The sequence below is a fragment of the Pongo pygmaeus genome, chromosome 9, assembly GCF_028885625.2.
Source record: "Pongo pygmaeus isolate AG05252 chromosome 9, NHGRI_mPonPyg2-v2.0_pri, whole genome shotgun sequence".
NCBI lineage: Eukaryota > Metazoa > Chordata > Mammalia > Primates > Hominidae > Pongo > Pongo pygmaeus.
The window spans coordinates 541,868-558,458 of record NC_072382.2 but is presented as its reverse complement, the minus strand read 5'-3'; the positions used below and the strand labels follow the sequence as shown (position 1 = coordinate 558,458).

General features: G+C 52.7%; 1 protein-coding gene across 3 annotated transcripts in view; it reads left to right on the top strand.

Moving 5' to 3' along the window:
* The window catches only part of DEAF1 (DEAF1 transcription factor), a 64,389-nt gene extending 48,031 nt beyond the window's left edge, over window positions 1-16,358 (top strand). For 2 of the 3 annotated variants that reach the window (XM_063670647.1, XM_054437708.2), the window contains exons 11-12: window positions 9,208-9,297; window positions 15,939-16,358. In XM_063670647.1, coding sequence (XP_063526717.1) covers window positions 9,208-9,297; window positions 15,939-16,043 — 195 coding nt within the window. In that variant the 3' untranslated portion in view covers window positions 16,044-16,358. Of the gene's footprint in view, window positions 1-9,207; window positions 9,323-9,536; window positions 11,854-15,938 lie in introns of those variants that run through there. The other variant, XM_063670646.1, reaches the window with a different exon arrangement.
* The last annotated feature ends 233 nt before the right edge of the window (window positions 16,359-16,591 follow it).

The following is a 16,591-nucleotide window of genomic DNA, read 5'->3' as shown; positions in this document are numbered from 1 at the left end:
GGTGTCCGGTCTTTTCTCTTCCCTGGGCACACTGGAAGAAGAGGAATTGTCGTGGGCCACACATTAAAAATCTCATAATTTTGTTTTTTGTTTTTTTGTTTCACGAGACAGAATCTTGCTCTGTCGCCCAGGCTGGGGTGCAGTGGCGCGATCTCAGCTCACCACACACAACCTGTGCCTCCCGCGATCAAGCGATTCTCTTGCTTCAGCCTCTCAAGTAGCTGGGATTACGGGTGCGCACTACTGCACCCGGCTAGTTTTTGTATTTTGCCATGTTGGCCAGGCTGGTCTTGAACTCCTGACCTCAGGTGATCCGTCCACCTCGGCCTCTCAGAGTGTTGGGATTATAGGCGTGAGCCACCGCGCCCGGCCCATAATGTTTTAAGAAAGTTTACGAATGTGTGTTGGGCCTCATGCAAAGCCATCCTGGGCTGCATGCGGCCCACGGGCCGTGGGTTGGACAAGCTTGCTTTGTGCCATTAAATTGTTATTTGTAATTAGTGCTGGAAAGTTGGGGTTTGAAAGGCAGACACCGCTGTCTCTGAATGGAAAGGTCCACGTGTGGGAATGAGGAAGCCTTGCTCATGAGCACCCTGACGGAGCACCCGTGCCTCCAGCAGTGGGAGGGCAGGCCTGACGCTGCCGCTTCCACATTGTTTCTGGAATGTTTGTTTTTGAGACGGAGTTTCGCTCTTGTTGCCCAGGCTGGAGTGCAGTGGTGCGATCTCAGCTCACTGCAACCTGTGCCTCCCAGGTTCAAGCGATTCTTCTGCCTCAGCCTCTCGAGTAGCTGGGGTTACAGGCACTTGCCACCACGCCTAGATAATTTTTGTATTTTTAGTAGACGTGGTATTTCACCATGTTGGCCAGGCTGGTGTTGAACCCCTGACCTCAGGTGATCCACCTGCCTCGGCCTTCCAAAGTGCTAGGATTATAGGCACGAGCCTCTGTGCTCGGCCTTTTATCTGGAATTAAAAAAAAAAAAAGTCAAATGTAGCCCAGCTGAAGCTATTAAGGGGATTGTTGCCAGTTTTAACCATGGGAAATCTGCATTCGTGTGTATGTAATGAGCTCTGCAGAGATTCAGCAAGGCAGAAGAGCAGATGCCCTTGGCTGTCAAGGGCACAGTGTCCAGTGGAAGCCAGCCAAGTGGCTGCAGGGTCTTGGACTCACTGCCCTGGCCCCGGCTTGTTGTTGGCCATGCTGCCCTGAGCACAAACCCCGTTCCTCCAGCCTGTCCCCGTTTCTAGTAGCTCTCTCTCAGGCTTTCTCCAGTCTCCCTAACTTCCTTTTAAAGTGTTAAATATAGTACAGCACAGAAGAGTATGAAAAGGGAGAAGAATGCGTAAGTTGGACAGTAAATAACAATGTCATTGACTCCTAGGAAGCTCAGAAATAGGTCTGTGCTGTGCCTGGATGGTGCCTCCGTGCCTGGGGATCTGGAAGGGTGGAGCCAGACCCTAGAGCAGCCGCTTCCCCGCAGGGCCTCTCCTGACACGTAAGGCCACCGGTGCCTCAAGCAGCACTGAGAGGGGCTTGTGTTTCAGTGACATTTCCTTGAAGTCCAGGTTTGGGGCTTTTGTAAATGAGGGCTTTTGCCTGCCTTGTTCTCCAGTGTCAGCCTAACACTCACGTGAGCCAAATAGGCCTGGCCAGACCCAAGACAGCTTAGTCACCTGTTCTGCATCAAAGGTCAGATTCCAAAGCTGGACCGATGTCCTGCCATGGCCGAGTGAGCGAGGGTTGCTGGTGTCTTTGGGATACTCAGGAGCAGCCCGCCATCCCTGTCTCCCCAGGGAACTCTTCAGAGCACCCCCGGCAGCGTGGAAGCCCCCGGAAATGCAGCCTTGGAGTCCCCCGAGGGAGCCAGGGGTGTTGTAGTGGGAGGGGTGGCCAGGTGCTCGGGGCCGGGTGAGGCGGCGCTGGCGGGGCAGGCTGGGAAAAGCACAGAGGTGGCTTTGTAGTCCCACTTCAGTGGGACCCTGCCTGACCAGCGGGATGAGGTGTGTGGGCTTTCTGGGGCAGGGGCGGGGACAGGTTGTAAATTTGATTTTGCCTGATGCTTCCTCAGAGATCTGTATCATGGTCATTTCATAGAAACGGCAAACTCTGTCCCAGCTCAAAAAGATGCTGTTAGACTAATCCTTTGCTCTCCTTACGTGTGTGGCTCAGCTTTCAGATAAACCTGCTTGATTTTTGGAGGGTTTTCTCTTATTTCAGTTGCTTCCTCGAGGGAGAGTAATCCAGTCTAATTTGCATTTCTCTTACGTTTCAGCTGAGCTGCTGCGCCCTCACGGGACACAGTCATGGGGAGCCCTCTGCCACATGGTAGGCATTGGTGAAGCCACAGTGGTCCGGGGGGCAGACCTCAAGGGTGCACAGCAGCAGCCCCTTGGGCCCTGCCTGCCCGAGCCCCGCCTGGCCCCACCTGCCCTGTGTTGGGGACTTTGTATTTCAGCCTCCATGCAGGGTGACGCTGGGACTCCCCAGCTTCTGGTTCACGGCTTCAGGGTCCAGCAGGTTCTCCTGAAGCCCCGTCTACTGCCGGCTTCCTGTTCACTCTCCCCTTTCCCGCTCTGTCTCTCCAGAGGAGGCCAGGCCTGTGGAATTAGGCGGCTGCTTCACCTGAACTTACCACAGTGCTGGGAAAGGAGCCTCTGGGACTAGACCCAGGAGCGGATCTGCAAAGGCTCCTCAGGGTTCTCCCAGCGGCTCTGAACCCCGAGGCCAACTCGCCCTCCAATCACCTGGCCCCTGGAGCAGGCGGAGGCCCCTGTGCACAGTGGGCCTGTGGCCCCATTTGGTTCAGGAGTGATGGTGACACGGAGTTGGCTCCATCGAGGCTCCTGGCAGCGTTCACATCCTCTAAGAATAAGTCGTAAAGAAAGCACTGCTCGTGAGATACACGATCCACCAGGCTGCCTCCAACCACAGCCTCAGCTCCATCCGGGGCGTGTCTAGGTTTTCTTTTTTATTATTACTTTTTATAATTTGAGACATGTTCTCCCTCTGTCACCCAGGCTGGAGTGCACTGGTGCACTCACTGCAACCTCCACCTCCCAGGCTCAAGCAGTCCTCCCACCTCAGCCTCTCTAGTAGCTGAGAAGTGCATGCCACCATGCCCAGCTAATTTTTGTGTTTTTTTTGTTTTTGTAGAGACAGGGTTTTGCCATGTCACCCAGGCTGGCCTTAAACTCTTGGGCTCAAGCGATGCTCCCGCCTCGGCCTCCCAAAGTGCTGGGATTACAGGTGTAGCCACCATGCCTGGCCAGTATCTAGGTTTTCAAGTTAGACTTAGTTTTATTTGCAGAAAGAATAATGAATACATTATTAACTTATTCTTTGATAGTTAGAAATTAATAGGCATTTTATGTGTGATCTTATGGTCTTACTCTTGGTTGGCTGTTTCTGAAGGAGTGGCTTTGTTATCTGTAATTCGTCTAATTTAAAAATCAATTATAATGAAACCAGCATATGTGATTCACAAGGCTTTTTCCACCTGAACCAAAGTACACCAGCTATTGTGTTGCCAAAGGTAGGTGTGTTCCTGTTGTGTGATGTGCAGATGGGGGCCCCTGCAGCAGGGAAGGCAGGCCAGGAAACCCCTTCGCAGTCTCTGCTGAGGGGCTGGACCCGCTTCTCGGGCGGGACTCCCCGCAGGGTGCTCTGCTGCAGTCTCCTCCTCTGCCCGCCTGCGGCCCAGAGAACTCTGAAGGCCAATGGCAGTGCCAGCTGCTTGGCAGCATGAGCTTCTCGGGGCGCCTGGCAGGCCTGGGCACTTCTGCCCTTTGTGCCGTCCGCAGTCCTGTGATTTCCTGGCGGTCTCCTGCAAGCGCAGAATGGGACTCGTCGACGTCCTTGGCCACAGAAACGCGGTGTCTTGTCCTAACCTTCTGCAACGCACGCTCACCTCTTCCGCAGTAATGAATGGTTTTTTTTTTTTTTTTTTTTTTTGAGACGGAGTCTTGCTCTGTCACCCAGGCTGGAGTGCAGTGGCGCGTTCTCGGCTCACTGCAAGCTCCGCCTCCTGGGTTCACACCATTCTCCTGCCTCAGCCTCCCGAGTAGCCGGGACTACAGGCGCCCACCACCACGCCCGGCTAATTTTTTTGTATTTTTAGTAGAGACGGGGTTTCACCGTGTTAGCCAGGATGGTCTCGATCTCCTGACCTCGTGATCTGCCTGCCTCGGCCTCCCAAAGTGGTGGGATTACAGGCGTGAGCCACCGTGCCCGGCTAATGAATGGTTATTTTTAAAAATAAACGTATTTCGGGATAATTTTAGGTTTACAGAAGAGTTGCAAAGTGAGCACAGAGGGTCCCTTCTGCCACTCCGCAGCTTCCCCTCTGTAACTTCTAAGCCCACAGGGCATGGCTGTTGTAGCTGAGAAACCAGCACTGGGTGTCACTGTGAACTCCGGACTTTGAATTTCATTATCAACGTCCTGTTTCTGCTCTAGGACCTTGTCCCCGCTGCCACCTGTGGGAGACAGCCTCCCGTGCACCATTTGCCCAGCACCCTCAGGCCTGTGACGGTCTCTCAGTCTTTCTTTGTCTTCCGTGCCCTGCAGTTCTGAGAGGGCCTGGCCAGGCAGTTTGTCCAGGTGCCCCGATCCAGGCCTGTCTTGTGCTTTCTTGTGGGGGTGGACGACAGGTTTCAGGGAGGAGTGCCGCCGCCTGTCGCACCCCACTGTGGCGTCCCTGATATCCAAGTGACATTACAGACAGCTCTGACCTTCCTCACCAGAGTCAGGTGTCTGCAGGTGTCTCCTTGGTGACAGGACTGCTTCTCCCTTTGCACATTTAGTCAGGGAGCAAGTCCGTGGCCGTGGGGGGCTTCTCCTAGACAGGGGAGGATCTGGAATAGCTTGGACTTGTATTTATTTATTTGATCATTTGTTTGTATCAGGATGGGCTCATTTTATATATGTTTTAAACTCTGAGCTAGAATGCAACACTACTTTTTTTGTGAATCACACTGTCTGTCCTTGGCCCTAGGGAGCTCCTGCCATCGGCTCCTGGGTCCCCTGACGCACCCCCATCAACAGAGTTTTCATTTTGGGGTACGTCCTGACTTCCTGGCACTGCAGGGTGCTCCAGGCTCCTCTTGCATTCCCTGTCCTGGCCCGGGAATCAGCCCTTCTCCAAGGAGATCCGGGTCCTTTTATTGGCGAGTCTTAGAGAGTGAGGCCTGGGTGCCGGGCAAGGAGCCCCGGGTCCTTTTATTGGAGAGTCTTAGAGAGTGAGGCCTGGGTGCCAGGCAAGGAGCCCTGGGTCGTTTTATTGGCGAATCTTAGAGAGTGAGGCCTGGGTGCCAGGCAAGGAGCCCCGGGTCCTTTTATTGGAGAGTCTTAGAGAGTGAGGCCTGGGTGTCAGGCAAGGAGCCCCGGGTCCTTTTATTAGAGAGTCTTAGAGAGTGAGGCCTGGGTGCCAGGCAAGGAGCCCCGGGTCCTTTTATTGGAGAGTCTTAGAGAGTGAGGCCTGGGTGCCAGGCAAGGAGCCCCGGGTCCTTTTATTGGAGAGTCTTAGAGAGTGAGGCCTGGGTGCCAGGCAAGGAGCCCCGGGTCCTTTTATTGGAGAGTCTCAGAGAGTGAGGTCTGGGTGCCAGGCAAGGAGCCCCGGGTCCTTTTATTGGAGAGTCTCAGAGAGTGAGGCCTGGGTGCCAGGCAGGGAGCCCCGGGTCCTTTTATTGGAGAGTCTTAGAGAGTGAGGCCTGGGTGCCAGGCAGGGAGCTCCGGGTCCTTTTATTGGAGAGTCTTAGAGAGTGAGGCCTAGGTGCCAGGCAGGGAGCCCCGGGTCCTTTTATTGGCGAGTCTTAGATAGTGAGGCCTGGGTGCCAGGTGGGTCCGGTGCTGCTGGGATGTTGTCACTTGGAGGCCCTCAGCTGCAGAGCAGGGATGAGGGTGTCACCTGTTCAGCTGCAGAGCAGGGACGAGGGTGTCACCTGTGTGTATGAACATCTCCGCAGCCGCTTCTGTATCTGTGAAGAGAACATGAGTTCATGCTACTGCCTCTGACTCTAATTCAGACCCCAAAGCTCCTTCTAACCTTCCTAGAACGTTATTTTTTAGTTTTTTTTTTTTTTTAAAAAAAAAAAAAAGGTTTTGCAAAGGGCGTACTGCGAAAGGCCCAAGCGGTTGAAAGTCCCAGCTGAGGCCGAAGAGGTGCCGGCGAGGCAACAGGACAGGCTTCCCATTCAGTTCAGGGATGCTGTCCTCCAGGAACTATGCTGGGGGGCAAGTACAGGACGTCCTGGTGTGTGGTGCACAGGGACTGCTGGACACGGAGCCTTGTGCCCTTCTCAGCCTGGGGGCCGCTACCCGGGACAGTGACCACGCTCCCGCCAGCCTCCTACCCCACCTGACCTCTTGTCTGTGAGGGGCTGGACCAGGGTCCTGCCTGGCCCGGCCATCCACGGAGCAACCCAGGATGTTAATAAAGCCTACAGAAGCTGTGTTCTCCTTCCAGAAAATTCTCTGTGGTTACAGACTTTTTAAGAAATATTTTGTCGGCCAGGCGCAGTGGCTCATGCCTGTAATCCCAGCATTTTGGGAGGCCAAGGCAGGCGGATCACCTGAGGTCAGGAGTTTGAGACCAGCCTGGCCAACAGGGCAAAACCCCGTCTCTACTAAAAACACAAAAATTAGCCAGGCGTGGTGGCAAGCGCCTGTAATCCCAGCTACTTGGGAGGCTAAGGTGGAAGCATCGCTTGAACCTGGAAGGTGGAGGTTGCAATGAGCTGAGATCGCGCCACTGCACTCCAGCCTGGGCGACACAGCGAGACTCCATCTCAAAAAAAAAAAAAAAAGAAATAGTTTGTCATTTAAAGTAGAGGCAGAGGCCAGGCACGGTGGCTCATGCTTGTAATCCCAGCACTTTGGGAGGCCGACTCAGGTGCATCACTTGAGGTCAGGAGCTCGAGACCAGCCTGACCAATATGGTGAAACCCCATCTGTACTAAAAATACAAAAAAAGTAGCCAGGCCTGGTGGCCCATGCCTGTAGTCCCAGCTGTGGGGAGACTGAGGCATGAGAATCACTTGAACCCAGGAGGTGGAGGTTGCAGTGAGCCAAGATTGCGCCACTACGCTCCAGCCTGGGCGACAAAGCGAGACTTTGTCTCAAAAATGAATAAATAAATAAATAAAAGGCCAGGTGCAGTGGCTCAAGCCCGTAATCCCAGCACTTTGGGAGGCCGAGGCAGGTGGATCATGAGGTCAAGAGATCGAGACCATCCTGGCCAACATGGTGAAACCCTGTCTCTACTAAAAAAAAAAAAAAAAAAAAAAATTAGCCAGGTGTGGTGGCGAGCACCTGTAGTCTCAGCTACTCGGGAGGTTGAGGCAGGACAATCATTTGAACCCGGGAGGCAGAGGTTGCAGTGAGCCAAAATCGTGCCACTGCACTCCAGCCTGGCGACAGAGTGAGACTCCATCTCAAAAACAAAAATAAATAAATAATAAATAAATAATGTAGAGGTGGGGGGCAACCTAAATTAGCACCAAAATTCCTCCTAATGCTCCTGTTTTCTGAAGTGAGTGACTGAATGTTGGAGCTCTGAATGTCTTACAACTGGAAAAACGTTAAAGATCACATTTGCGAAGAAGGGAGGCAAGCATCAGAACAGAACCTTGGAGCAGGTCTGCACGCATGCAGGAGCCGTGTGGCCGCGCTGGAGTCATTTCCCGTGCTGCTCACAGACGCTGCCACTCACCCACTGGCCACGGCCCCTCCCGCAGCGCCTGCAGATGATCTGGGTGCGTCCCGGGCATGCGGGTCGCGGCACCAAGGCCTCTCCTAGGCCTGGTGGTCTTCTCCGTCTCAGAGAGCATTGGTGGAGCTCACAACCGTCAGGCACCTTAGTCATGCCGCAAACATTAATCATTGACCGCATGTTGACCTGTGCGCTGACTAAAAAGAAAGGCTCCAATAATGTAATTCCAGGAGGAAGTACACAAACCTCTGGTGGCATCTTTTCAATCCACCACAGAAACCGGCTTGGGTGGGGCATGGGGGTGTTGGCTGTGGCGCCGCCGCAGCAGTTTGGGACACACGCCTGCCACGGTGCGCCCAGGCTGATGCCCACAGCCCTGCTCAGGAGTGTTGGGAGCGGTGGACTCCTGAGTTTGATTTTCTGTGCTGGCCTGGCTGGAGTGAAGCTCCTCGGAGTTTGAAGAAAGATTTCCATGCTGATTTCCCTTTGTTTTTTTTTTTTGGAGACAGTCTTGCTCTGTCGCCCAGGCTGGAGTGCAGTGCTGCAATCTCGGGGTTTCACCGTGTTAGAGCCAGGATGGTCTCGATCTCCTAACTTCGTGATCCTCCTGCCTCGGCCCCCCAAAGTGCTGGGATTACAGGCATGAGCCACCGCATCTGGCCCTGATTTCCCTTTTTTTTTTCTTGAGATGGGAGTCTCGCTCTGTCACCCAGGCTGGAGTGCAGTAGTGCAATCTCGGTTCACTGCAACCTCTGCCTCCTGGGTGCAAGCGATTCTCCCACCTCAGCCTCCCAAGTAGCTGGGATTACAGGTGGCCACCACTACACCCAACTAATTTTTGTATTTTTAGTAGAGACTGGGTTTCGCAACGTTGCCTGTGCTGAACTCCTGACCTCAGGTGATCCACCCGCCTCGGCTGCCCAAAGTCCTGGGATTACAGGTGTGAGCCACTGCTCCCGGCCCATGCTGATCTTCCAGTGAATGAATGTAGGGGGCAAACTGCACTGAGGCCAGTAAAGAGCTGATTCTGGAGGTGACGAGAATGTTCTGAGTAGCACTGGGGCGGAGGTGCAGTCAAGAGTCCAATGGGGGCTGGGCGCAGTGGCTCACGCCTGTAATCTCAGCACTTTGGGAGGCCGAGGCAGGTGGATCACGAGGTCAGGGGTTCGAGACCAGCCTGACCAACACGGTGAAACCCCGTCTCTACTAGAAATACAAAAATTAGCTGGGCGTGGTGTCAGGCACCTATAATCCCAGACTCAGGAGGCTGAGGCAGGAGAATTGCTTGAACCCGGGAGGCGGAAGTTGCAGTGAGCTGAGATCGCGCCACTGCATTCCAGCCTGGGTGACAGAGCGAGACTCCATCTCAAAAAAAAAAAAAAAAGAGTCCAATGGGGAGACCTCGGGGCCTCCCGCCTGCACCTGCCTCTGTCCCTGGCATCTTAGGGGCTCTCCGCAGCCACGTCACTGACCGGCCTGTTGTGTCCTTCTTGCAGCAGTCCTGCGTTAACTGCGGCCGGGAGGCTATGAGCGAGTGCACAGGCTGCCACAAGGTCAACTACTGCTCCACCTTCTGCCAGCGCAAGGTAGGTCTCACCTGCACCACGCTCAGTGCCCCCGCCTCCTCCCTCACTACGAAGACCCCTGGGTGGCCCTCCCTCCCCTTGTGCTCCTGGTGCCACACCTGACTCCCCTCCCTGTCTCTCCCTCTGGGAATCCGGGGCTCCTGCCTGGCTCCGTGAAGACCCTGCGGAAGGCTCACATGTGACATGGCCAGGTAGTGCTCTCATGTGAGGCCCCACAGGTGGTGGCCGGAAACCCTGAGGGCTGCTGGTCAGTGCTTCCCAGCCCTCCACACCCCTGCACAGCCACGCAACAGAGACTATCCACGGTTCCTCTATTATTCAGCCCTCCACACCCCTGCAGAGCCACGTGAGAGAGACTGTCCACAGTTTCTGTTTCCATTATTCAGCCCTCCACACCCCTGCAGAGGCACGTGAGAGACTGTCCACAGTTCCTCTGTTTCTATTATTCAGCCCTCCACACCCCTGCAGAGCCACGCGAGACTGTCCACAGTTCCTCTTTTGTTCAGCCCTCCACACCCCTGCAGAGCCACGCGAGACTGTCCACAGTTCCTCTGTTGTTCAGCCCTCCACACCCCTGCAGAGCCACGCGAGACTGTCTACAGTTCCTCTATGATTCAGCCCTCCACACCCCTGCAGAGCCACGCGAGACTGTCCACAGTTCCTCTGTGATTCAGCCCTTCACACCCCTGCAGAGCCACGCGAGACTGTCCACAGTTCCTCTATTGTTCAGCCCTCCACACCCCTGCAGAGCCACGCGAGACTGTCCACAGTTCCTCTATGGTTCAGCCCTTCACACCCCTGCAGAGCCACGCGAGACTGTCCACAGTTCCTCTATGGTTCAGCCCTTCACACCCCTGCAGAGCCACGCGAGACTGTCCACAGTTCCTCTATGATTCAGCCCTCCGCTCCACAGAAATTCAAGAGAAATTTTGTAGGCTACAAACGGTAGTTCAGGATTGTATAACTTTTTCTACCATAATCAGAGTACTTGGGAGCATTTAGTCACTCTTTTTTTTTTTTTTTTTGAGACAGTCTCATTTTGTTGCCCAGGCTGGAGTGCAGTGGTGCGATCTCGGCTCACTGCAACCTCTGCCGCCCGGGTTCAAGCGATTCTCCTGCCTCAGCCTCCTGAGTAGCTGGGATTACAGGCATGCGCCACCACGACCGGCTAATTTTTGTATTTTTAGTAGAGACGGGGTCTCACCATGTTGGCCCAGCTGGTGTCAAACTCCTGACCTCAGGTGATCCGCCCACCTTGGCCTCCCAAAGTGCTGGGATTTAGAGGCGTGAGCTACTGTTCCCAGCAGCTTTACTAATCTTTTTGATGGTTTTTTTTTCTCATATTTATGAGAGATGCTGGTCTGTATTTTGTCCTGTGATGTCTTTGTTTCATTTTTGAGTCAGGGCAACACTGGCCTTTCAAATCAATTGGGAAATGTGCCCTTCTGCCCTCCTTCTCTATTTTCTTTTTGAGACAGTTTTGTTCTGTAGCCCAGGCTGGAGTGCAGTGGCACGATCTCGGCTCACTGAAACCTCTGCCTCCCGGGTTCAAGTGATTCTCCTACCTCAGCCTCCCGAGTAGCTGGGATTACAGGCATGCACCTCCACCCCCGGGTAATTTTTATGTTTTTAGTAGAGACAGGGTTTCACCATGTTGCCCAGGCTTGTCTCAAACTTCCGGCCTCAAGTGATCTGCCTGCCTCGGCCTCCCAAATTGCTGGGATTACAAGTGTGAGCCACGGCACCCGGCCTGTGTTTCATCTTTATTCAGTTCGAATATTTTATGCAGTTGAAAATATTTGCCGTGTGATTTTTTTCTGTGACCTATGAGTTATTTGGAAGTGTGTGCTGGATTCAGGAGTAGATCTAAAAAAGAAGTAGAAGTATGCTAATTTCAAATATTTCTGGATTTCTTAAATGTACCTTTATAATTAATTTCTACTTTAATTACATTGTAGTTCAAGAACATACTTGGTATTTTTCAGTACCTTTAAATTTACTGAGATTTGTGTTAGGGCCTAGCGTATGGTCTTATCATGGAGAGTGTTGCTTGTATATTCTGCTCTGTTGGGTGGAGTATTAGATAGATATCAGTTAGGTTGGTTGATAGTATTGTTCAACTCTTTCATATTCTCGCTGATTTTCTCTACTTGTTTTACCCCTTATTTAGAGTGAAGTGTTGAACTCTCCAGCTATTACTGTTGAATTATCTGGTTTTGGTTTTTGGTTTTTTTTGAGATGGAGTCTCACTCTGTCGCCCAGGCTGGAGTGCAGTGGCGCCATCTTGGCTCACTGCAAGCTCCGCCTCCCGGGTTCACACCATTCTCCTGCCTCAGACTCCCGAGTAGCTGGGACTACAGGTACCCGCCACCACACCCGGCTAATTTTTTGTATTTTTAGTAGAGACAGGGTTTCACTGTGTTAGCCAGGATGGTCTCGATCTCCTGACCTTGTGATCTGCCCTCCTCAGTCTCCTTTCAAAATGCTGGGATTACAGGTGTGAGCCACCACGCCTGGCCGAATTATCTGTTTTTATCTGCAATTATGCCTGTTTTTGCTTCATTTATTTTGGGACTCTGTTGTTAGGTGCATATATGTTTAGTTTATAATTATTCCTGATGAATTAGCTCTTTTATCATTATAAAACATCCTTCTTTGTCTCAGTACTTTTTTATTTCTTTAATTTTTTTTTTCTTACAGAGATGGGGTCTTACTATGTTGACCAGCCTGGTCTCCATCTCCTGGCTTCAGGCAATCCTCCCATCTCAGCCTCCCAAAGTGCTAGGATTATAGGCATGAGGCACTACACCAGCCAATAGAAGTTTTTATATTAAAATTTATTTTTTCTAGCTGGGCACAGTGGCTCACGCCTGTCATTCCAGCACTTTGGGAGGCTGAGGCAGGTGGATCACCTGTCAGGAGTTTGAGACCAGCTTGGCCAACATGGTAAGACCCCGTCTCTACTAAAAATACAAAAATTAGCTAGGCGTGGTGGCACGTGCCTGTAATCCCAGCTACTAGGGGGGCTGAGGCAGAATTGCTTGAACCTGGGAGGCGGAGGTTGCAGTAAGCCGAGATCACGCCACAGCACTCCAGCCTGGGCGACAAAGGGAGACTCCGTCTCAAAAAAAAAAAAAAAAGGCAGTGATAATTTTAAAAATTCATTATAGAGGACTTGGTATGTACACAGAAGTATACATGAGTTTATGCATGTTATGAAGCCCCAACAGGAATCCCCTGCACCCAGCACCCACCTGAAGAAAGCCAGCCTTGGGGACCAAGCTCAGTGTGATTCAGCCCCTCCTAGGCCTGGGGGCCGTCAGCTGAGGCGTGTTTCTGGCACGTGTGCTCTTTATGCTTTCTCCACACGCGCCTGTAGACAGGGCACCTCTGTAGTCCCCACAGCAGGGCCTGTTGCCCAGGAGGGTCTGGGGGCTCTGGGCATTTTTCCCCACCCAGCCCTGGTGTCCTGCCTGTGGCCTGCTCCCAGCACCGCCTGGATTGAGTCACCTACCTGCTGTGGTGCCAACACTTTCTTTTAATCCTTAACTTTGGAAAATGTGAGACGTGCACATGAGTTGGATCACCCAGGAGAGGCCCGTCACCCTCGCCTGTATCAGCTGCTTTAGCGTCTGCCCTCCTGGCTTGTCCCCCTCTCTCTTTGGGCTGAGGGCTGAGCATTTTAAAGCAAGCCCCACGCATCATTATTTTCATTTGTGAGGCCTGGATCACTGTAAGTCACATTTGGATTGTGTTTTAATTGGATTTTTAGTCACTGTTTTTATGTCATTACTTATTTTTGGTTTTTATTTGTTCGTTTGTTTTTGGTTTTGTTTTCTGTTTTTGAGACAGGGTCTGGCTCTGTTACCCAGGCTGGAGTGCAGTGCGCGATCTCGGCTCACTGCAACCTCCACCTCCCAGGTTCAAGCGATTCTCCTGCCTCAGCCTCCCTAGTAGCTGGGATTACAGGCGCCCGCCACCACGCCCGGCTAATTTTTGTATTTTTAGCAGAAACAGGGTTTCATTATGTTGTTGAGGCTGGTCTTGAACTCCTGACCTCATGATCTGCCTGCCTCGGCCTCCCAAAGTGCTGAGATTACTGGCATGGGCCATGGTACCCAGCCTATTTTAGGTTTTCTATAGACAGGGTCTTGCTTTGTCACCCAGGCTGGAGTCCAGTGGTGCCATCACAGCTCACTACAGCCTTGACCTCCTGGCTCAAGTGATCCTCCTGCCTCTGTCTCCCAAGTAGCTTGGACCACAGGCATGAGCCACCACACCCAGCTAATTTTAAAACATTTTTTTTATATAGAGATAGGGTCTTGCTATGTTGCTCAGGCCGGTCTCCAACCCCTGACCTCAAGTGACCTCGACCTCCCGAAGTCTGTGATGTTGGCTTTTGTCATTTATTTGTATCAGGCACTTTCATTGTTAGCTTCTTGTGAATTTAACCATTTTTTTCTATTTTTCAAAAACTGAAACACTTCTAATTCTGGCTTTTCAGATAATGATTTTTTTTCAAAAATATTTTAACATTATACTGTAAGAAGCATCACATTGATGTTTAAGATGGAAAAATTTGCTTTAAAAAAGAACTCAGTAGTTCTGATTTTAAAAGTCTACCCTGGGCATTTGCCTCTTTGCTTGAAGAACTTGATGGAAGCTTCTGTAGCTCAGAGTCAACACTGATGTGTGCCCTCTCTCCCTCCATCTGCACAGGCCCCAGGGAGTGGCTCAAACCTGTAGACCAGAGAAGGAAGCCTCTAGAACTCGTGAGGGCCTTGTCCAGGGCCCACATCTTCTCACTGGGGGCAGTTCCCATGAGGGGTGCAGGCCCCTCACCCCACACAGAGTCTGGGCAGGAACCGGAACCCTTCCTGGTTGCCCCAGAGTGGAGGCCGGGGAGGGGTGGGTAGTGGGTCTGCACCCGATGCTGCAGTTTGCTGATGTGTGTGCTTTCATGCTATGTAGATTTATAGTCTATTACCAGGTAATTTTAATTTTTTTTTTTTTTTTTTTTTGAGACGTAGTCTCACTCTGTTGCCTGGGCTAGAGTGCCGTGGCACAATCTTGGCTCACTGCAACCTCTGCCTCCCAGGTTCAAACGATTCTTGTGCCTCAGCCTCCCAAGTAGCTGAGATTGCAGGTGCGCGTGACCACAGGCAGCTAGTTTTTGTATTTTTAGTAGAGATGGGGTTTTGCCATGTTGGGCAGGCTGGTCTCAAGCTCCTGGCCTCAGGTGATCTGCCCACCTTGGCCTCCCAACGTGATGGGATTGCAGCCGTGAACCACTGCGCCCGGCCTAATTTTGCTTTTTTATTATAATCAGCTGGAATTCTGCCCTCTGGGGAATAACCCTTCACCATTTGGAAGCATTTATTTCTGCTCTGTGTGTTATATGTGTACGTATCACGCCCCCGTGCACAGAGCTGCCTCTGTCTGACGAGGCTGCCTCAGCTTCAGCACCTGGCACTTCCTCTAGAGCTCTGCTCTATTCCGAGGTGCTCGACGTAGCAGGGAGGCGGAGCCTGGTTCTGTGTGCTGACCTCACATGAGCTGTGACTTCTCCCAAGCACCATCCCCCACTTTCTTTCTGCAGAGCCCCTTTGCAGCTATGGGCTGGTTCCAGTTTGCTTTTTCATCTTTGCCATTAAAAACAGAACGGGGGCCGGGCACAGTGGCTCACACCTGTAATCCCAGCACTTTGGGAGGCTGAGGCGGGCGGATCTCCTGAGGACAGGAGTTCGAGACCAGCCTGACCAACATGGTGAAACCCTGTCTCTATTAAAAATGCAAAACATTAGCCAGATGTGGTGGCGTGCACCTGTAATCCCAGCTACTAGGGAGGCTGAGGCAAGAGAATTGCTTGAACCCAGGAGGCAGAGGTCGTGGTGAGCCAAGATTGCGCGTTACACTCCGGCCTGGGAAACGAGCGAAACTCTGTCCCAAAAACAACAAAAAAACCCCCACAGAACTTGATCGTAATTTACATATGTAATATTTACACATTTAAATGTTTTTCTGCATGTGTGATATTTTTTGTTTACATCCCTAACACAAAACAACTGGTTTGGAGAGTCTTACCCTGGTTTGTTGTTTGACTTTTTTTTTTTTTTTTTTTTGATATGGAGTTGTTCTGTCACCCGGGCTGGAGTGCAGTGGCACCATCTCGGCTCCCTGCAACCTCCGCCTCCCAGGTTCAAGCAGTTCTCCTGCCTCAGCCTCCCAAGTAGCTGGGATCAGAGGTGCCTGCCACCATGCCCAGCTAATTTTTGTATTTTTAGTAGATATGGGGTTTCACCATGTTGGCCAGGCTGGTCTTGAACTCCTGACCTCAGGGGATCCACCCGCCTGGGCCTCCCAAAGTGTTGGGATTACAGCGTGAGCCACCATGCCCCGCCTGTTGTTTGCCTTTTGATCCGATTCCTCAAACCAAGAGAGTGTGGGGAAGGCTGTATTGGAGCAGAGACCAACAGAGTATGGGCGCACGGGGGCTGGGGTGGGCATTCTCAGCACCCCCAGGTGAGCTCACAGAGGGCTGCACCCTCTGGGGTGAGGAGCCTGGGGTCTGCCTTGGGGACCCTGCCCAGACCCTGCTCCACCCACTGACCCTGCTGACATGGGTGTGTCCTCCCTTCCAGGACTGGAAAGATCACCAGCACATATGCGGCCAGTCAGCAGCTGTCACTGTCCAGGCAGACGAAGTCCACGTGGCTGAAAGCGTGATGGAGAAGGTGACCGTGTGAGGCTCCGTCGGCCGCCCTGGGAGCTGGGGCCCCTCGCACTCCTGTGAGGCTTTTGCAGGTCGAAGGCCCCCCTGAGGACTCTGGGGGGACGTTGAGAAGAGGGGTGTGGGAAGGTAAAGAAACTTGCTGGACAAGTTATTAACACACTTTAAGCGAATGGTGCCCTGGGGAGCAGACTCCCCCCGCCCGGGCCCCCTGCCCGCTCGCGGACAGATTTTTTATCCCTGGGATCATGAGCGTCCGGTCTTGCCCACAGGGCCTGTGCTGCGACGCATGTACATACGTGTTGTGTCTGTCAATAAAGTGTAAATAAGGTCTCCTGCCCCACACGGCCGGCTGCAGTGCCAGCCCTCGGGGGGGTTTCTTCCCCTTCCTCCTACTGCTCAGGTGGGAAGACCAAGCCCACCGCACCTCCGGTGCACGGGGCAGCGAGGCCAGGCCGGAGCCCTGGCGTCTGGTGGCTCGTGTAGTCCAGGAGGTCTTCATTCCTTCTGTTCTATGAGAACCTCGTGGCTGCTGGGGGGTGCAGCAGGCCTATGGCCCTTCCC